General features: G+C 44.2%; 1 protein-coding gene across 7 annotated transcripts in view; it reads right to left on the bottom strand.

Annotated features, from left to right (window-relative positions):
* CNOT1 (CCR4-NOT transcription complex subunit 1) overlaps window positions 1–18,758 on the bottom strand; it is a 77,025-nt gene extending 58,267 nt beyond the window's left edge. For 3 of the 7 annotated variants that reach the window (XM_084755836.1, XM_084755835.1, XM_084755840.1), the window contains exons 1-7: window positions 18,243–18,757; window positions 8,486–8,761; window positions 3,489–3,596; window positions 2,683–2,781; window positions 1,364–1,432; window positions 1,221–1,275; window positions 558–761 (exon numbers count right to left, since the gene is read on the bottom strand). In XM_084755836.1, the coding sequence (XP_084611962.1) occupies window positions 558–761; window positions 1,221–1,275; window positions 1,364–1,432; window positions 2,683–2,781; window positions 3,489–3,596; window positions 8,486–8,587 (637 nt within the window). In that variant the 5' untranslated portion in view covers window positions 8,588–8,761; window positions 18,243–18,757. Of the gene's footprint in view, window positions 1–557; window positions 762–1,220; window positions 1,276–1,363; window positions 1,433–2,682; window positions 2,782–3,488; window positions 3,597–8,485; window positions 8,762–18,242 lie in introns of all 7 variants that reach the window. The other 4 variants (XM_084755834.1, XM_084755838.1, XM_084755839.1 and 1 more) reach the window with 2 other exon arrangements.
* Window positions 18,759–19,628: the final 870 nt, after the last annotated feature.

Raw genomic sequence — 19,628 nt, 5'->3', positions numbered from 1 at the left:
ACATAGTAGTATAAGCCTTTAATCTCAGCACTAAGAAGGAAGAGGCAGGCAGATCTCTTAAATTCAAGGGCAGCCTGGCCTATAGAGTGAGTTTCAGGACAGCCAGGAATACAGAGAAATCCTGTTTCAAAAGAGAAAAGGCAACAAAAAGTGGCCTGATATTATAATGTAGTTTCCCTAAAAAGAACAAGCAGCAGATAAATACGCTTACTCTTACTTTTGATGTTATTTACAGAACAAAAACATCACAGATGAAATTAGGTTCACTTCATACATATTCTTTAACAAAGTTCTATAATTTTTTGTTGTAAGAGTAAAAACAAGCTGGGCACAGTAGAGTATGCCTTTAATCCTAGCACTTGGGAGGCAGAGGCAGTTGCATCACTGTTGAGTTCAAGGCCAGCCTCTTCTACAAAGAAAGTCCAGAACAACCAATAAAACACAGAGAAACCCTGTCTCAAAAAAAAAGTAAAAACAAGGAGCAAGAAATCATCGCCACCCATATGTCACCCTGCTTTTTATATGGTTTATGATGACTATGATAGGCTATGCCTTACCTCTGCGCAGTGTCTTAAGAAAAGCGTCTATCTGTTCCTGTCCAACTCCAAAGGCTCCCTTCTGCCCAAAGAGGAGATGGGAGAGTAGGAGGTGTAGGACCTCTATTGCTATATCTTGGAAGCCACCTTCTTGATTTCCACTGACGTCTGCGTCAATGTAAGAACGCAGAAGATCTGGAAGCTTCTGCTTGATAAACTGGGCAGCTAAAAGTCAAAAAAATAAGTTATTTTTATATCATAATAGGTAAAAAAAAAAATTTAAATATCCAAACAAGTACCCTTTGTATTTATTCACCAACATACATTTGCCTCTCCCATGTTTTGACATAGGGGTATATTCAGGCAGTGGCTTACGAAACGAAAGAAAACTTTTATAAGATGAAACGGTTCTGATATCAGTTATACACAATGTAAACATAACTAGCACTACAGAATTCTATGTTAAAAAAACAAAGTTGGGGCCAGGCAGTGATGGCGCACGCCTTTAATCCCAGAACTCAGGAGGCAGAGGCAGGTGGATAACTGTGAGTTCGAGGCCAGTCTGGTCTACAAAGTGAGTCCAGGACAGCCAAGGCTACACAGAGAAACCCTGTCTTGAAAAACCAAAGGGGGGGGGGGGGAGCAACCAAGAAAGAATCCTATACTTAGGATAAAATAACTTACCAAAACCCCTGAGATCTGAGCTAGAAGAATTCAAAAGGGCAAGACCAAAAATTACCTGAAACAAGAAATTACATTAATAAAAGAATCCAATGGTTATTTTTACCCATGTTTTCTGCCTATAACTCTTTTCTCAAAATACTTACCTCTTGTACTTTACTTAACTTGAGAACTTTACTCAGCTGGGCAAATAAGTGGGGCGCAGGCTTTAAACTCTGAAACATAACAATTTCTTTTTTAAAAGATTGAACCTTTTGGCTTAAGAATATAAATTTACAAAGTTGTCAAATTATTCAATTATGACACAATATGCATATAACATGATTGTGTGCCACTACAAGCAATCCACTCTATTCTAGAGCTATAGATTGACAACCTTAATCCTTGACCCAATCTGGTTTTAGTAAGTTTCTATTTACTACCAAGCAACTGCCTTGGTTCTCTCAGAAAGTTACAAAAGCAAGTCAATCCTTCAAATTTTAAGATAGAATACTATTTAAAAACAAAAAACAACAAAACAAAACAAAAAAGCGGGGCTGGAGAGATGGCTCAGAGGTTAGAGCCCTGACTGCTCTTCCAGAGATCCTGAGTTGAATTCCCACCAACCACATGGTGGCTCACAACTATGTGACCTGATGCTCTCTCTTCTGGCCTGCAGGTGTACAGGCAGGTAGAACACTATACATAATAAATAAATAAAATCCTGAGGGGGAGGAGGGGAAGCACAGGTGTGGTAGAACATGTCTTTAATCCCATCAGGTGGCTCTCTATGAGTTCAAAGTAGATTGATCTACACAGTGAACTCCAGAACAGGCAAGGCTACATATAGACCAGGTCTTTTAAAAACAAAACAAGGCTACACAGAGAAACCCTGTCTCGAAAAAACCAAAATAAAAAATAAAAAAACAAGACAAAATGGGTGTGGTGGCACACGCCTTTAATCCCAGCACTTGGGAAGCAGAGGCAGGTGGATCTCTGTGAGTTCAAGGACAGCCTAGTCTACAGGACAGCCATGGCTACACAAAGAAACCCTAACTGGAAAAGCCAAAAAACAAACAAAAATCAAAAGCAAGGCAAAACAAACACCAAGGCCAGATAAGTTCAGAGTCATCTTAAATAACCTAATATTAGAGCACGTATTCTAATTGAGTGTGTTGTTGCATGTCTACAGTAGCCAAGCACTGAGAAGCCTGAGACCGAATAGCATAGAGAGCACAGAAAGACCCTGTCTCAAAAATGAAAAGGAGAGATTATCACAATATTACTAGAGATAAAGATACTAACCTTCTGGCAGGGCGTGGTGGTGCACGCCTTTATTCCCAGCACTGGGGAGGCAGAGGTGGGCGGATCACTGTGGGTTCGAGGGCAGCCTGGTCTACAAAGTGAGTCCAGGACAGCCAAGGCTACACAGAGAAACCCTGTCTCAAAAAACCAAAAAAAAAAAAAAAAAAAAAAGGATACTAACCTTCTGGTAGTGCAATGGGTTATCAATGGCATATGACAATGTCGAGATAAAATTTGGCTTTGTAATCAGCGAGGCACACTCCTGGATCAGAAACTGTGTCTTCAAAAGTAAAAATAAAAAAGAGCTTCTGTTAGCATTAACCATCATCTCACATAAAGGTAAAGAGAACCTATGGACATTAGATATTACAGTTTTACTATCAAAATCAACTCTTTTAAAATCCCATTTAACCACATAGAACCTAGGAACAACAAGCATTAAACCAAAATGTCCACATTACAATCCATTAATAAGTCACAAACAGCATCTTATCCCTGAGAAGACTGAAAATCAGCCAGGCGTGGCTATGCACTCCTTTAATCCCAGCAGTTGGGAGGCAGAGGCAGACAGATCTCTGGAGTTCAAAGTCAGCCTCGTCTACATAGAGTCCAAGACAGTCAAGGCTACACAGAGAAACCCTGTCTCAAAAAATAAAAAGAAAAAAGAAAAAGAGAGAGAAGCTTGAAATCCCGATCTTTGTCTAGTCAAGGAGGCCATTCCCCGCTCCCCCCCCCCCCACCCTACTGGCCATGTTCCTGCTTCCTTCACCAGTCAGATCCAGCAGCAGCTCCCTAATCCTAAATTAACACTGTCATCAGTATGTAGCCAGGCAGAAAAACAAAGACAGAAGAATCCCCAATACCTCTTAGCTACCCTTGTAAGATTGTTTTAGACATTATTCTACATAATGTTCATATATTATGCCCCAAACTGCAACTTCATAAAGTGATAGAGGATAATAGATAAACTCTGTAATCCCCAAATACCTGATGGAAATCTTTGCCACTGCTTTTACCATCGCCACTGAAATCCACATGTGAAAATAGGCAGCGTAATAAATGCCTGTCTGCCTCAGGACCGTGCCGATTTACAATCTGAAACACAAAAGCGTGACGTTTAAAGGAGGGTTTGTGTTATTTAAAATAAAAAAGACTAGGAATTTAGCTTAGTGGTAAGTAGCATTTGCCTAGTGTGCATGACACACTAGATCTTATGCTCCTAAACAGCAAAATTAGATACGGTTCTAGGAAAACTGCCGCTGCAGATTCATCTTGCAGCAGTAGTCATAGGAATGACTATAGTGGCACAGGCCTCTAAACCTAGCTCTTGGGATTCAAAGAATGGTAGATCAGGATTTCAAGCTAGCCTCAAGCTACAGAGCAAGTCTGAAACAGCTTGAGCGGCAAAGACCCTGTTCTCAAAGACAGAAGTAATGACAGGAATCAAGTGAAGTGGAACTTCCTATACACGCTGATTACTTTTAAATTTATTCCTTTTGAACTGCCTAAAAGAACACAAACCTAGGCACTGTGGTGGCACACGCCTTTAATCCCAGCACTCGGGAGGCAGAGGCAGGCAGATAGCTGTAAGTTCAGGCCAGCCTCGTATACAAAGTGAGTCCAGGACAGCCAATGTTACACAGAAAAGTCCTGTCTCAAAAAACCAAAAACAAAAAACAGAAAACAACAACAACAACAAAAAAAAAACCACAGCGCACATTTTCTTTATTAGGTGGGCCCAGTTGCCTCACAACTCAAGCTTGAGAAAACTTGACGTTCTCATCTGCCCTTCACAGGTACACATATACACTAACAAGTAAATAAGTCCTTAAAATATGATGTATATATTAAAGATGTTAAAAGTTAAGTCAAACATGGTGGCATATGTCTGTAATCCCAGTAACTAGAGAAGCAGATACAAGCTAAAGGCCAGTGAGGATTACACAACACTGTCTAAAACAAAAGAACACAATTGGTTATCAAGTACCAAGTAGTCAAGCCAGGCGTGGTGGCGCACGCCTTTAATCCCAGCACTCGGGAGGCAGAGGCAGGCGGATCGCTGTGATTTCGAGGCCAGCCTGGTCTACAAAGCGAGTCCAGGACAGCCAAGGCTACACAGAGAGACCCTGTCTCGAAAAAACAAAAAACAAACAAACAAACAAAAAAACCCAAGTAGTCAGTCACTAAAAAATACATGAAAGTAACATTATGTAGACTGAGCATGTTGTATTTATATATTTAGAAGTATGTATATAACAACAATTAATGGAAAAGAGAGGCCATGAATTTGAAAGAACAAGGAGGGGTGCGTGGGAGGGTTTGAAGAGAGAAAATAAAAGGGGAAATAATGTAGTTATATTATCACCTCAAAAAATAATAAATTTAATTTTTTTTAAGATTTATTTATTTTTATACAATGCTCTGACTGCATGTACACCTGCACACCAGAAGAGGGTATCAGATCACATTAGAGACGGTTGTGTGTCACCATGTGGTTGCTGGGCCTTGAACTCAGGACCTCTGGAGGAGCAGTCAGTGAGTGTTCTTAACCTCTGAGCCATCTCTCCAGCCCAGTAAATTTAATTTCAAAAAAAGATACTACAAATATCTGAGCATGGCTGCACATGCTTGTAATGCCAGCAGAACTAAGGGAAGCTGAGGCATGAGGACTTCAAGTTCTAGGCAACCTGGGATACTAAGAGAAACACTGACTCTAAATAAACTAATAAATAATAAAATACATAACCACCTACTTTGGATTAGAACTTGTACTGAGCTTGGATTAAATGGGCCATGAGATGCCTCCGTGGCTAAGAGCCCCCAACCCTGACCAATCTCAGTTCATTCCCAGCAGTCACATGGTAGAACAAACCACCCCCTAGAGTTGTCCTGACTATGCCAGTGCCATCATATACATGCAATGTGGAATGCACAAATCCACTCTAACCCATAAAAAAAATTTTTTTTTAAGGATGAGTGTCCTGAACTGGCAAGATGGCCAGTGAATCAAAGCACTTGCTTTTATTTGAGTTTGGTTCCCAGAACATTGTCCTCTGGCCTCTACACACACCATGGCCTGCTTGTAACAGGTTGCAGAAGTCCAAAGCCCTTCCTTTTCTGGCCTCCTAAGGCACTAGGTAAGCATAGGGTACACATATATGCTACGGGCAACACTCATCAATAAAACTTGCTAAGGCTGGTGGCGGGGACCTTTAATACCAGCATTTGAGAGGCAGAGGCAGGCAGTTCAAGGCCGGTTTAGTTTGCATAGGAATCCCAGGCCAACCAGTTACATGGTGAAACCCTGTCCCCAAAATAAAAGAAAGAAAGGGCAGTTTATCATGTGCCATCATTCATATTTTAAAAAGCTAACATGCAGCAGGGCATGGTGGTACATGCCATTAATCCCAGCATCTGGGAGGCTGAGGCAGGAGGACCACTGTGAGTTCGAGGTCAGCCTGCTCTACAGAGTGTCTCGAACAGCAAAGGCTACACAGAGAGACCCAGTCTCCAACCACCCCCCCCAAAAGGCTAACATGCATCACCATCTCTTATATATGTAAACATACTGTCAATGGAAAGACAGTTAACAGAGAAACAACTTAAAACTAATTACCTGTGGCTAGAAATGGATAGACAGGCTAAACCGTCCATGTATTAAAGCATTTTTTAAAAAACTAAACAACTGGAGAGATGGCTCAGCAGTTAAGAGCACTGACTGCTCTTCTAGAGATCCTGAGTTCAATTCCCAGCAACCACAACCATTCAATAATGTGATCTGATGCCCTCTTCTGGCCTGTGGGTACTGCATATATTATAATAAAAAATAAATCTCTAAAAATAAAAAAACTAAACAAGGCCCACAACTGTTGCACATATACGGTAAAAATTTTTTGAGGGCAAAGCTGAGCCAGGAATGGTGGCACATGCCTGTAATCCCAGCACTCAAGGAAGCAGAAACAGGTGATCTCTATGAGCTCCTGGTCTCCAGCAGATAAAGTGCTTGCTGTGTTAGGAATTAGGTATTAGGAATCGCCTAAAGCCCACATAAAAGCTGGGAAACTGGCAGCCTACCTGTAATCTCAGCTCTCTGGAGGCAGAGACGAGCTTCCAAGAGCAGTGTAGACTAGCCAGATTAGCCATAACTGGTGAACTCTGGATTCAGCCACAGACCCTTGCCTCAACAGTAAAGTATGACGGAAGAAGACATCTGATTTCAACCTTGGGCCCCCATAGGCACCCTCACATTCAATGCACCTGTAATGAATGGTACATGTTTCGACATACTAACAAATGCATGCACTAAGCACACATAAAAAGGTTGAAATTGCACTGGAAGTATAAGATACTCAGTGGTAGAGTGTTTGCTTAACATGAGTGAGGTCCGACTGCAGTAACAATTGTCCTAGGGCTTTTAGCTTTCCCTCTGGGTATGAAATAGTTTTGATTCATAAGTAATGATCCTGAATGTATCAATTTTTATATCCTTTGGAGAAGTACCTGTTAAATTTTTTCCTTCTGAGGCTAGAAAGATGGCTTTGCAGTTAGGAGCATCTGTTGTTCTTTTAGAAGACTAGAATTTGGTTTCTAGTATTTCTAACATTGTGTTGTGTCGCTTACAACTTTCTACAACTGGAGTTCTAGAGGGTTTGATGGCCTTTCTGTGTTCTCACATATACATAAAAAAACAAATCTTGGGCCGGATGTGGTGGTGCACACCTTTAATCCCAGCACTCAGGCAGAGGCGGGCAACCTGGTTTACAAAGCAAGTCCAGGACAGCCAAAGCTACAACGAGAAACCTTGGGGGGTGGGGGGGGGGAAGAAACACAAATCTTTAAATCCTTGCTTTCTATAATGTATATTTTACATGTATTAGCAATTCATTCAATCTCTCAATCTCTGTGAACATAAAGTAGCTGAGTATGGCATATTCCACTTGACTGAAGCAGAATTGCTAAAGACTGAAGCAAAATGTTGCTAGAGTTTGAGGCCTGCCTGGATATCCTGTGACCTTGTCTTTAAAAATTCTTAACTCTCAGCCTGGAGGGGGTGGCGCATGCCTTTAATCCCAGCACTTGGGAGGCAGAAGCGGCTGGATCACAGTGAGTCTGAGGCCAGCCTAGTCTACAAAGTGAGTCTAGAACAGTCTAAGGCTACACACAGAAACCCTGTCTCAAAAAAACAAAAAAGAAAAAAGAAAAAAAAAGTCTTAGTTCTCTATTATCTGCAATAGAAATTGTAACTGATTCATAGGTCACTAACATAAGTTTAAAAATATACCTCTTTACCTTAGCCAAATATAAGAAAGAATTATGCAGGAGTATTCCGTTTTGGTTTTGTTGTTTTTTTGGAACTCAAACTTGTGGAAATCTGCCTAACTCTTCCTACCTAGTGATGGGATTAAAGGTGTGGGCCACCACATCCAGTTGTTATGTTTGTTTTGAGACAGAATTTCTTTATGGAAAGAATTCATGGCCGGCCAAGAACTCAGTATGTAGACCAAACTGGCCTCAAATACACGGAGACCCACTTGTCTTTGCCTTCTAAGTGCCAGGATAAATGAAAGGTATGTGCAACTACACTTCACTTCATATTTATTTATATGATAGAATAAAAGGCTATGAAAAGGGCTGGAGAAATGGCTCAGTTGTTAAGGGCACCACCTGCTCTTCCAGAGGTCCTGAGTTCAATTCCCAGCAACCACATGGTGGCTCACAACCATCTATAATGTTATCTGATGCCCTCTTCTGCAGATAAAGCACTCATTTACAATAAATAAATCTTTTTTTAAAGCTACGAAAATACTCATAGACTGATATAAGATCTATTATGTACTTTATTAAAGAAAACAAAAGCCAAAAACCACAAAGAAGCAAAAGTTATAGGCTGTCACACAACATATTCACATAAAATTGACAGCTTATTATCAACTAGCTATTTCTTTTTGCCTCAATGCTGTTTATATTCTGAATAGAGTACTTACATGCTGTATTTCCTGCTGGCTGGCTCGGTAGTTTTTCTTGGTTAAATTGTCCACCAGGTAGCTGATTTGAGACAAGGCCAGCGAGAGCGAGTCAAGATTCATTGCTGGTTGGGGCGGAAGCAGGCGGCCGAGCCCGGCGCAAAATCACCATTATTCCCCTTTAGTCACCTCAGAGGCAGGTTAATGCTTTCTTTGGAATTAGGCTACCTCTGTTATCTGTAAAATGTCTTCAATTCTTCTTTACCAAGTGTCTTACTCTGTTCTGGAACATGGCACCTGTTTAAAAATAAAACTTCAGAACTCAGTTGCAGGGGAAGGTTAAATAATTTTTATCTCTTGTTATTTAAAATGTTATTAAAGACACTTAAAAAATAATTATGATGTCCCAATCACTGTGGATTAAAAATGTCATGATTCTGAATTAAAATACAACATATTCCAAGAGTTTAAATTTAATAAAACAATCTGTGGCTTTTGAGATGCCTATTTTATCAATTTCACTTAAGAGCTTTAGAACCAACAGAACACACTTAGGTTTCTTGATACTGCTCTCACTCAGCTTCTAGCTAAGATCAGGTGTGAGCAAACTCACCTCGCTTCAGTTCCCCTTTTCACAGTATCCACTAGCTCCCAAGACTCCATTTATCCACTCTACTCCCATGCTACTATTTAAGCATCTTTTTAAGTTTTTCGAGACAGGGCTTCTCTGTGTTAGCCTTGGCTGTCCTGGGCTCACTTTTGTAGACCAGGCTGGCCTTGAACTCACAGCGATCGCCTGCCTCTACCTCCTGAGTGCTGGGATTAAAGGCGTGCGCCACCACGCCCGGCCTGCTTCAGAATCTTAAAGTTGTGCTTTGGGCTAGCCTAGCAGTGGCACACACCTATAATACACTGGAGGCAAAGACAGGAGGATGGTTATACCTCTGCAGACCTTTCTATAGGCCCAAAGGGTATATTCAATTTCTAGGTTGATAAAATAAACTCTGATATGATCTCATTCTCATTCTCAGTCTGTCTACCTGTCTGTCAGTATTGAAAGACATCACTAGTAGCTCAGACTGGCAGGCAACTTTTCTTCCCACTTCAGCCTAGAAAGCACTAAAATTACAGGTGTGCACCAGCATGCCCCATTGAAAACTTATGTTTTTTAAAAAGGGAAACATTATTAGAGAGTTGGCTCAACAGGTTAATGAAGAGTACTTGCTGAAAACACAGATTCCATTCCTAGCACACACATGGTGGCTCATGACCACCCATAATCTCTAGTTCCAGAGGACAGGACATCCTCTTCTGACCTGAGGGCACCTGGCACACACATGGAAAAGATAAATACTTGCAGGTAAAACATTCTTACAAATAAAATAAATACATTTTTAAAAAGAAAACAATGTACTCAAAAGTTTGAGAAATGTTTTGTCTCCCAGGCCCATGAAACAGGGTGACAGGTGCCCATGGCCTTTAATCCCAGCACTCAGGAGGCAGAGGCAGGTGGCTCTCTGTGAGTTTGAGGCCAGCCTGGTCTTCTAGCACAGCCAGAGCTATTTCCCAGAGAAACCCCGTCTTGAAAAACAAAACAAAACAAAACATGTCTGTGTACCTGTCTCCTTGCTTCAAGAACATGTAGATAGGGGGCTGGAGAGATGGCTCTGTAGCTAAGAGCACTGGCTGTTTTGGTTTTTAGTCTTTGTCTTGTTTTTAAAGACTTATTTATTATGCATACAGTGCTCTGCCTACATGTACACCTGCAGGCCAGAAATGGTATCAGATCACAATATAGATGGTTGTGATCCACAATGTGGTTGGTGGGAATTGAATTCAGGACCTCTGGAAGAGTAGTCAGAGCTCTTAACTGACTCAAGCCCAAGAATTTGGTTTCTTTGTTGTTGTTTTTCAAAACAGGGTTTCTCTGTGTAGCCTTGACTGTCCTGGACTCAAACTCACAAAGATCCACCTGCCTCTGCCTCCCAGGTGCTGGGATTAAAGGCATGAACCTGGGTTTTATTCCCACCACCTACATGGCAGCTCTCAACTGATTAACTCCAGTGTGAGGGATCTGATTCCCTTTTTTGACCTTCAAAGGCACCAGACACAAATGTACACAGACATACTCGTAGGCAAAACACACACACACATATATAAATAAGTACTATATACTGTTTGTGGGTTTTTTGTTTTTGTTGTTTTCTTTTTTGGTTTGTTTTTTGTTTGTTTGTTTGTTTTTCGAGACATGGTTTCTCTGTGTAGCCTTGGCTGTCCTGGACTCACTTTGCAGACCAGGCTGGCCTCAAACTCAGTGATCTGCCTGCCTCTGCCTCCCAAGTGCTGCGATTAAGGGTGTGAGCCACCACTGCCTGGCTGTTTGTGTGTTTTTAAAGAACATATAGATAGGCTGGCCTTGGGCACATGCCTATAATCTCAGAACTCAAGGAGGCAGAGGCAGAAAGATCTCTGAAGCCAGCCTGGTCTACAAACGGAGTCGAGGACAGCCAGGACAGAGAAACCTTGTCACTTAGAACCAAAAAAGGAGGAAGAGGAGGAAGAAGAGAAGGCAGGGCGTGGTGGCACAGGCCTATAATCCCAGCATTGAGAGCTAGAGGCTGATGGATCTCTCTGTAAGTTCGAGGACAGCCTGGTCTATGAAGAAAGTCTAGGACAGCCAAGGAAGGCTACACAGAGAAACGCAGTCTCGAAAACCAAAAAAGAAAGCAAGAGCAGCAACAATAATTCCACACAGCTGGGAATAGTAACCCCGGAACTGGGAGACAGAGGCAGGTGGATCTCTAAGTTTGAGGCCAGCCTGGTCTAAAAAGTGAGTTCCAGAATAGCGAGGGCGCCAGGCAGTGGTGGCGCACGCCTTTAATCACAGCACTTGGGAGGCAGAGGCAGGTGGATCGCCCTGAGTTTGACGTCAGTCTGGTCTACAGAATGAGTCCAGGACAGCCAAGGCTACACAGAGAACCCCTGTCTCAAAAAAACAAACAAAAACAAAAAACAATAAATAAATAAATACAGAATATCTAGGGCTATTATACAGAGAAACCTTGTCTCAAAACAACCACCAAAAACAAAAAGGAGAGTAAATTCTGAAAAGACTATTGCTAACTACACACACACACACACACACACACACACACACACACACACACACTTAAAAATAAAAAAAGAACTCATGGAGAGATGGCTCAGAGGTTAAAAGCACTGACTGCTCTTCCAGAAGTCCTCAGTTCAATTCCCAGCAACCACACGGTGGCTCACAGTGATCTATAATGTAACCTGATGCCCTCATCTGGCCTGCAGGTGTACATGTGGACCACTGTATAAATAATAAATAAATAAATCTTAAAATAAAATAAAAGAACCCAAGGGTATTCCTCCTTTGGAGCACCTTTGACTCTCAAGCGTTCTTAGCAGCAAACACTTTAGACGCCAACTAGGCACAGTGAAACAGGCTTTTAATCATAGCACTCAAAAGGCAAAGACAAGTGGATACCTACCTGGTCTACATACTGAATTCCAAGCCAGCCAGAGGTACATGGTAAGCCCCTAATCCCCTCACCCCAAAGAGAAAGAGGGAAACATGGTAGTGCAGACCTGCCCCCCCCCCTTGCCCAGTTGGCATAAGGCAGAATGATTCCAGTTCCAGGCCAGCAGAGGCTAAATCACACCAAGACTATCTCAAACAACAAGGAGCCGGAAAGCTGAGACTAGCCAGAGATGGCACAGAGGTTAAGGTTAAGAGTGCCTGCTTCAGGTAGGCAGTGGTGGCACATGCCTTTAATCCAAGCAATCGTGATTTTCTACATACAAAATCTTAACATATTTATTGGGACCTAAGAATATAGTTAGCAGCAGATGATTGCCTAGTATATGCTAGAACCCAGGTATCACACCCAGAACCACAAAAGAAAAACTTCACTGGGAGGTCACTATCAAACAGAAAATGTATTCAGGGTCATTTAAGAAGTGTCTCAAGGCCACACAGAGAAACCCTCGAAAAACCAAAAAAAAAAAAAGAAAGAAAGAAAGTAGAGCCGGGCGTGGTGGCGCACGCCTTTAATCCCAGCACTCGGGAGGCAGAGGCGGGCGGATCACTGTGAGTTCGAGGCCAGCCTGGTCTACAAAGTGAGTCCAGGACAGCCAAGGGTACACAGAGAAACCCTGTCTTGAAAAACCAAAAAAAAAAAAAAAGTGTCTCAAGAGCCAGGCGTGATGGCGCACGCCTTTAATCCCAGCACTCAGGAGGCAGAGGCAGGCAGATCGCTCTGAGTTGGAGGCCAGCTTGGTCTACAAAGCGAGTCCAGGACAGCCAAGGCTACACAGAGAAACTCTGTCTCAAAAAACCCCCCAAAAAGAAATTTTTCCTTGAGAGAAGATCTCGTGTACTAAGGCTAACTATGAGTTGAAGCTGGCCTTAAGCTCCTCCTGCAGGAGCCTTTGAGGTAGGTCACAGGCCAGAGTCACTAGAAACAGCTTTTTTGCTAACTCCTTAGTATAAGTACAAGTTTTATTCTTGGGGCTCAGTGTTTAAGAACATGTATTGCCCTGCACAGGACCCAAGTTCAATTCCCAACACCCATGTGGGACCATTCACAACTGCCCCTAGTAACTCAAGTTCCAGAGGATCCATTGCCTTCTTCAGCTAAGAAGGCATACTTACATACACATACATTTTTTTTTAATTAAGTTATGTTCTCTTATTAAAAATATACTGCAGTTGCCGGGCCTTTAATCCCAGCACTTGGGAGACAGAGGTAGGTGGATCTCTGTGAACTCAAGGCCCGCCTGGTCTACAAAGTCCAGTACAGCCAAGATACCCAGAGAGACTCTGTCTTGAAACCCCCTGCCCTCAAAAAAAGAAAAGATAAAAAAAGAAAAACTAGCTGGGCATGGTGGTGCATGCCTTTAATCCCAGCACTCAGGAGGCAGGAGGATCCATTTGAGTTAAAGGCCAGCCTAGTCTACAAAGCGAGTCCAGGACATCCAAGGCTACACAGAGAAACCTTGTCTCAAAAAAAAAAAAAAAAAAGAAAAAAGAAAAAACTAAAATACACACACACACTGCAGGGCCTGGTGGCGCATGCCTATAATCACAGCACTTGGGAAGCAGAGGCAAGTTTATCTCTGAATTCAAGGTCAACCTGGTCTACAAAGCCAAAGCTAGCTACATACATACATACATACACACACACACCATGCACAAATTTTTTTTGGGGGGGTGGGGGGGTTCGAGACAGGGTTTCTCTGTGTAGCCTTGGCTGTCCTAGACTCACTCTGTACCATGCACATCTTTAATCCTAGTGCTCAGTAGACAAAGGCAGGAGGATCTCTGAGTGAGTTTAAGGCCAGCCTGTTCTACATAATGAGTCCCAGGACACCAAGGAAACACAAAGAAACCATGTCTTTAAAAAATAACAAAAAACCAGCCGGGCGTGGTGGCGCACGCCTGTAATCCCAGCACTCGGGAGGCAGAGGCAGGTGGATCACTGTGAGTTCGAGGCCAGCCTGGTCTACAAAGTGAGTCCAGGACAGCCAAGGCTAACACAGAGAGACCTTGTCTCGAAAAACAAACAAACAAACAAACAAACAAAAAAACTAAACTAAAAAAACCTAAAAGAGGGGCTGGAGAGATGGCTCAGAGGTTAAGAGCACTGGCTGCTCTTGCAGGTCCTGAGTTCAATTCCCAGCAACCACATGATAGCTCCCAATCATCTATAATGAGATCTGGTGCCCTCTTCTGGAGTACAGGCCTACATGCAGGCAGAACACTACATACTACATAAATTTAAAAAAAAAAAAAAAAAACCAAAAGAGAAGTAATGGCACATAGCTGTAATTTTAGCACTTGGGAACCTGGGGCAGAAGGACAAGTCCAAAACTAGCCTATGCTTCATAAGTCCTTGTCTCAAAAAAAAAAAAGTGGGGGTGGTAAAGCTCAGGAATAGAAAGCATTTGCCTAGCATGATACGGTCTTGTTTGTGTAAGTTCCAACACCTCATATGGAGTGTGAGTGTACATCATCAAACAAACCATTTCAAAAAGGCAGATACTTCTTTTGTTAACTCAAGTAACAGCATCAATGGGGACAAATGCATGCCTCAGTGGGTAAAGGCATTGCCACCAAACCTGAAAATCTTTATCTGTCCTGGAGACCCAGCCAGACACTGAAAGGAGAGAAAAGTCTTGAGAGTTGTCCTCTAGCCGGGAATGGTGGCACACGCCTGATCTCAGCAATCAGGAGGCAGTCAGGTGGATCTCTGTTGAGTTCAAGGCCAGCCTGGTCTACAAAGGGAGTCTAGGGCTGTTCCAGAGAAACCCTGTCTGGAAAAAAAACTTTTAAAAAAAGTTAGCTGGGTGTGGTGGTGCATGCCTCTAATTCCAGCACTAAGGAGGCACAGGCAGGTGATCTCCATGAGTTCGAGGCAGCCTGGACTACAGATCAAGTTCCAGGACAGCCAGAGTTGTTAGACAGAGAAACTATCTCGAACAACAACAACATCAAAAGGGAAAAGAAAGGTTTTCCTCTAACATTGATTATGAGTGCTATGGAATGCACTCATTCAGACAAATACACATACACTCACACAATCATTTATTTATTTATTTATTTATTTTGGTGTTTTGTTTTGAGACAAGGTTTCTCTGTGTAGCCTTGGCTGTCCTGGACTCACTTTGTAGACCAGGTTGGCCTTGAACTCATAGCGATCCACCTGCCTCTGCCTCCCAAGTGCTGGGATTAAAAGAGTGCACCACCACTGCCCAGCCCCACAATCATTTCTTTTAAAAGAGATTTTACTGGGTTAGGTTACATGGTGATGAGTCTATGAATATCTGCAATCCAACAGTGCTGTAATCCTGTCAGTAAACTGAGGCAGGAGGATTCTGAATTTGAAGCTACCCTGAACTATAAGGAAAATGCCCTGCTGGGCATGGTGGCACATGCCTTTAATCCTAGTGCTCGGCAGGCAGATCACTTTGAGTCCAGAGCAACCAAGGCTAACACAGAGAGGCCCTGTTTCAAAACAAGCAAGATGCTAGAGAGATGTCTCAGAAAGTCAACAGAGCCCTTGCTGTTCTTGCAGAGGTCCTGAGTTACCATGCCCAACATGTTCAATACCAATAACCCCTGCACCAAGGGACCCAAGGCCTCTTCTGTCCTCTTCAGGCACCAGACACATAGTACACATATATATGACCAAAACATACACAAAAGTAAATCTAAATAAATTTTCAAACCAACATAAAATAAAGCCAGCTGGGCACCTGTAATCCCAGCACTCCAAGAGGCATAGACAAGAGGCGGATATGGAGGCCAGCCTGGCGCACAAAGGACAACTAAGGCTACAGAGAAACCCTGTCTGGAAAAAGAAAAATTAATTAATTAAAGCCAACTTCTAAGATTATAATCTTAAGGACCTCAAGATGGCTCAGAAGCTAAAAGCATTTGCCACACAAACCTGAGGACCTGAGTTCCATCCTTGTGATCCATGTAAGAGAATACTGAATCTTTTTTCCCCCTCTGAGACAGGGTTTCTCTGTGTAGCCTTGCCTGTCCTGGACTCACTTTGTAGACTAGGCCTGCCTCTGCCTCCCAGTGCTGGGATTAAAGGCCACCACGCCAGGCTGAGAATACTGTTTCTTGAAATTCACTCTCTGACCTCTCATGCTGTGGCACAAGAGTACTAAACAAACACACACACAAAAAAAAAAAAAAAATTTTTTTTTTTTGAGACAGTGTCTCTCTGTGTAGCCTTGGCTGTCCTGGACTCTTTGTAGACCAGGCTGGCCTCAAACCCACAAAGATCCACCTGCCTCTGCCTATGAATTTATTTTTAATTTAATCTTGGGTTTAAAAAAATACTTTTAGGGGGCTGGAGAGGTGGCTCAGCAGTTAAGAGCACTGTCTGCTCTTCCAGAGGTCATGAGTTCAATTCCCAGCAACCACATGGTGGCTCACAGCCATCTATAATGTGATCTGATGTCCTCCTCTGCCTGCAGATGTGCATGCAGGCAGAAATAATAAATAAATAAATCTTTTTAAAAAATACTTTCAGGTATTAATGACTAGGTTTCTCCACCCCCTTGGTTTTTTCCATCCTGTTTTTGTTTGAGACAGGTTTTGGTATGTAGCCTTGGCTGTAAAGAAATTGCTGAGATCTCTGTGCCTGAGTCTGTAGTACTGGGATTACCAGCAGTCAGTGTCACCACACCCAGCTAAAGGTCAGGATTTTTGTGCCTCACTTCTAGACTGGTTTCCACCAAATAACTAGGACCAGGTGAAAAAGAACCAAATTTCCAAGTCATCCCCTCTCACTGCAGAAAAACGTTTACTAACATACTAGCATTCAGGCGGCTATCATCAGCCCTTCCCCCCCGCAACAGGTAATAATCTGTAGCGTCCTCACAAATCACTCAAACGGACCCCATTTATACATTCTCCATTTTCACACATGCATCCCTACTCCTTTTCATGGAGAGAGGTCATAAGGGTATTAAGGTTGAGTAAAGCTAGATACTTTCTTTTTTTTCTAAAAAAGAGTTACATTTATTCACTTAACTACTGACTGGTTTTGTTTTGTTTTTTAATCTCCATTGTAATCACAGGGGATCAAAAAAAAAAAGGCACTCAAACACTATTACTCAGTTTTGAAGATTTAAAAAAGAAAGGCTTTTTTACCTAGAGCTCACTGGTACAAGGTTTGCCTGGATTAAATGCCCACGTTAGGAGGGATGACTTCAGGGGGACTTTTATCTCTCAAAGTTTTATTTTACATACAACACTTTCAAGAGTGTTTTTTGTAAACCTACGATGTACACTCCTCCTCCAAGTAACGTCTGTAAGCACCGGTGGGGTGAACTCTCAGAGCGAGTGGCATGGCCAAAGCGTACTTTGTTTAGCCTTAGGTTTTTAAACCTCTCTAAGACCTGTGCACCAACTTCAAGACCTACAAGTGTTCGGCTCACTAGTGGGCACTTGCCGGAGTTGCGGTTGGGGGTTGGTTGGACAGGCAGAACCGACACTCCCCACTGCCCAGGGACAGAGGTAACTGTGTGGGGGCCCACTTGGTAGAAAGTGCGAGCGCCGGGGGTGTGGGGGGGGGGCGCGAGTGGAACAACAACAACAACAAAAAAAAAACCTGTGGCGAGAAGTAACACGGAAGTGCTCGCTCGCGCCCGCCCCTCCCACCGCCAACCACCAGAAAGTGGGGGGCTTGACAACGCGCTGGGGGGCAGAGGAGGGGAGCGAGTCCCCGGAAAGCGCTGGGAGTCCGCAACAACTCCGAACCCGTCCCCGCCCGCCAAGGACCTAGGCCTCAGGCGCCAGTGCCCACCGCCCTCATCCGGGAGCCCGGGAGAAAAAGGGGCAGTTGAGGAGCTCGAGAGCTCAGAGCAGGGCGCAGGCTGCGCGCGCGGCGAGGCGAGGCCCTGGGACCCGAACCGCCGCCACCTCCGCCGCCATCCTCGAAGCCTCCAGGCCCGGGGCCGAGCCGCTCCGGGGATCTCCCGGCGCTCCGCTTCCAAGAACCTGCGCACCGGTCCCCGCCTGTCCTAGGAGCAAACGCGCCACGAGCGGGACCGAGTCCATCCGCTCCCGCCTCGCACCACGTCTCCATTCCCGACCGCCCCTCGGTCCCGACTCGCTCCGGGGCGAACGCTCCCAGTGGTCCCGGGTCCACCCCCGGTACCGCTCCCAGCCGTGCCCGCGTCCCGAGGTTGACACTCCAAGCCTCCGCCACTCCCTACCCGAGCCCGCCCTCACCTCAGTCGGCTCCGGCAGCGCTGGACACAGGAAAACTCCTGGGTCCTCGACTCCGGCTCTCCTCGACTCCCCTCTTCGGTTAACTCCGCTTGTTTCTCGACAAAATGGCGCCCGAGGTCGCGCGCTCACGTCGCGGCCTTTCCCCTCCCAGTTCCCATTTCACCATTCGCTACCCGCCCCGGTGGAAGGATGGCTCTAGCACCAGCCAATGGCCACACGCCGTCCGCCGCTGCCGGCCAATCACTGACAAGTACCCGCGGATTTAAACCAATCACACGCTACCACTCGCAGAAGTCGAGGAAGAAATCAGGCTCCTGCTAGCAACTACCAATCCAGACTCCTATTTCGCGGGCTGAGGCCAATTGCCGCTCACCAGCCCTGAGGGACCGGGTCCGAGCCCCGGCGCCTGCGCACCGAGGGCGAGCCAATGGGTAGCCGCTGAGAACTTCGATTTGGGGCTCCACAAGACATATCTGCCTCGGAGGTGTTCGGCCGATGGGGACTGGCTGGTCACTGCCTCCAAGAGACAATAAATACGGAAGGGAGCCCGTGACGTACTGCTGCCCTGTGCACAAACTACTCTGACTTGGATATAGGGTCTTGCAGCCCTGGTCTACTTTCCTTCGTCTTTAGAAATGTCACGGCCAGAGAGGCTGAGCTAGTGCCCAGCGGAAGCGTTGTCCAACCCCTCAGATGTCTTTAGCAAGGATCACCAACCATTAGAAAGCATCAGACGCGGGCCAAAGTTGAAGCTCATTGCATCCTGGGTTATGTAGTCGCACGCCCCGCCTATTCCTGTCGCAAAAGCAACGTGCTGTCTGCCATCACTGCCCGCGCCCCGTAGGAGCAATGCATGCTGGAGAATGTAGTCTCCCGGCTGCCCACTAAGTCTTAGCTCTTTTTCTCTTAAACAAAGTTTGTTTTTCAGTTCTGTCTATTAAAGCAGGGACGCTTTGCAAAGACTGGAAATTGAAGTTCTCCCCTTGCTCTTGGCTATACTCAAAAATGCCAATGCCCTTTGCTTCTTGGATAGAAAGCGTATGTTACCTGTCACGTCCTATCTTGTAGGATCTTTGTTTGAGTTTGAAACACGGTCTCATTCAGGCCAACTGTAGCCCAGCAGTCTGACCTGAAGCACACTATGTGGCGTAAGCTGACTTTGAGCTCCTTGCAACCTTCCAAACTGATAGAGGATAATAATATGGATAACTTCTCACACCAGGACTACTTGAACTTTAAAGAGATTTGTTAAAGACTGATTTATCTTATGTTTATGGCCATTTGCTTGCGTGTAAATCTGTGCACCACGTTTGTACAGTGTCCTAAGAGGTCAGAAGAGGGTGTCGGTTTCTCTGGAGGTACAGAAGGTTGTTTGCCACCATGTGG

This window comes from Acomys minous (genome assembly GCF_964271855.1).
Source record: "Acomys minous genome assembly, chromosome: 14".
Lineage (NCBI taxonomy): Eukaryota > Metazoa > Chordata > Mammalia > Rodentia > Muridae > Acomys > Acomys minous.
This window is presented reverse-complemented; position numbering and strand designations above follow the sequence as displayed.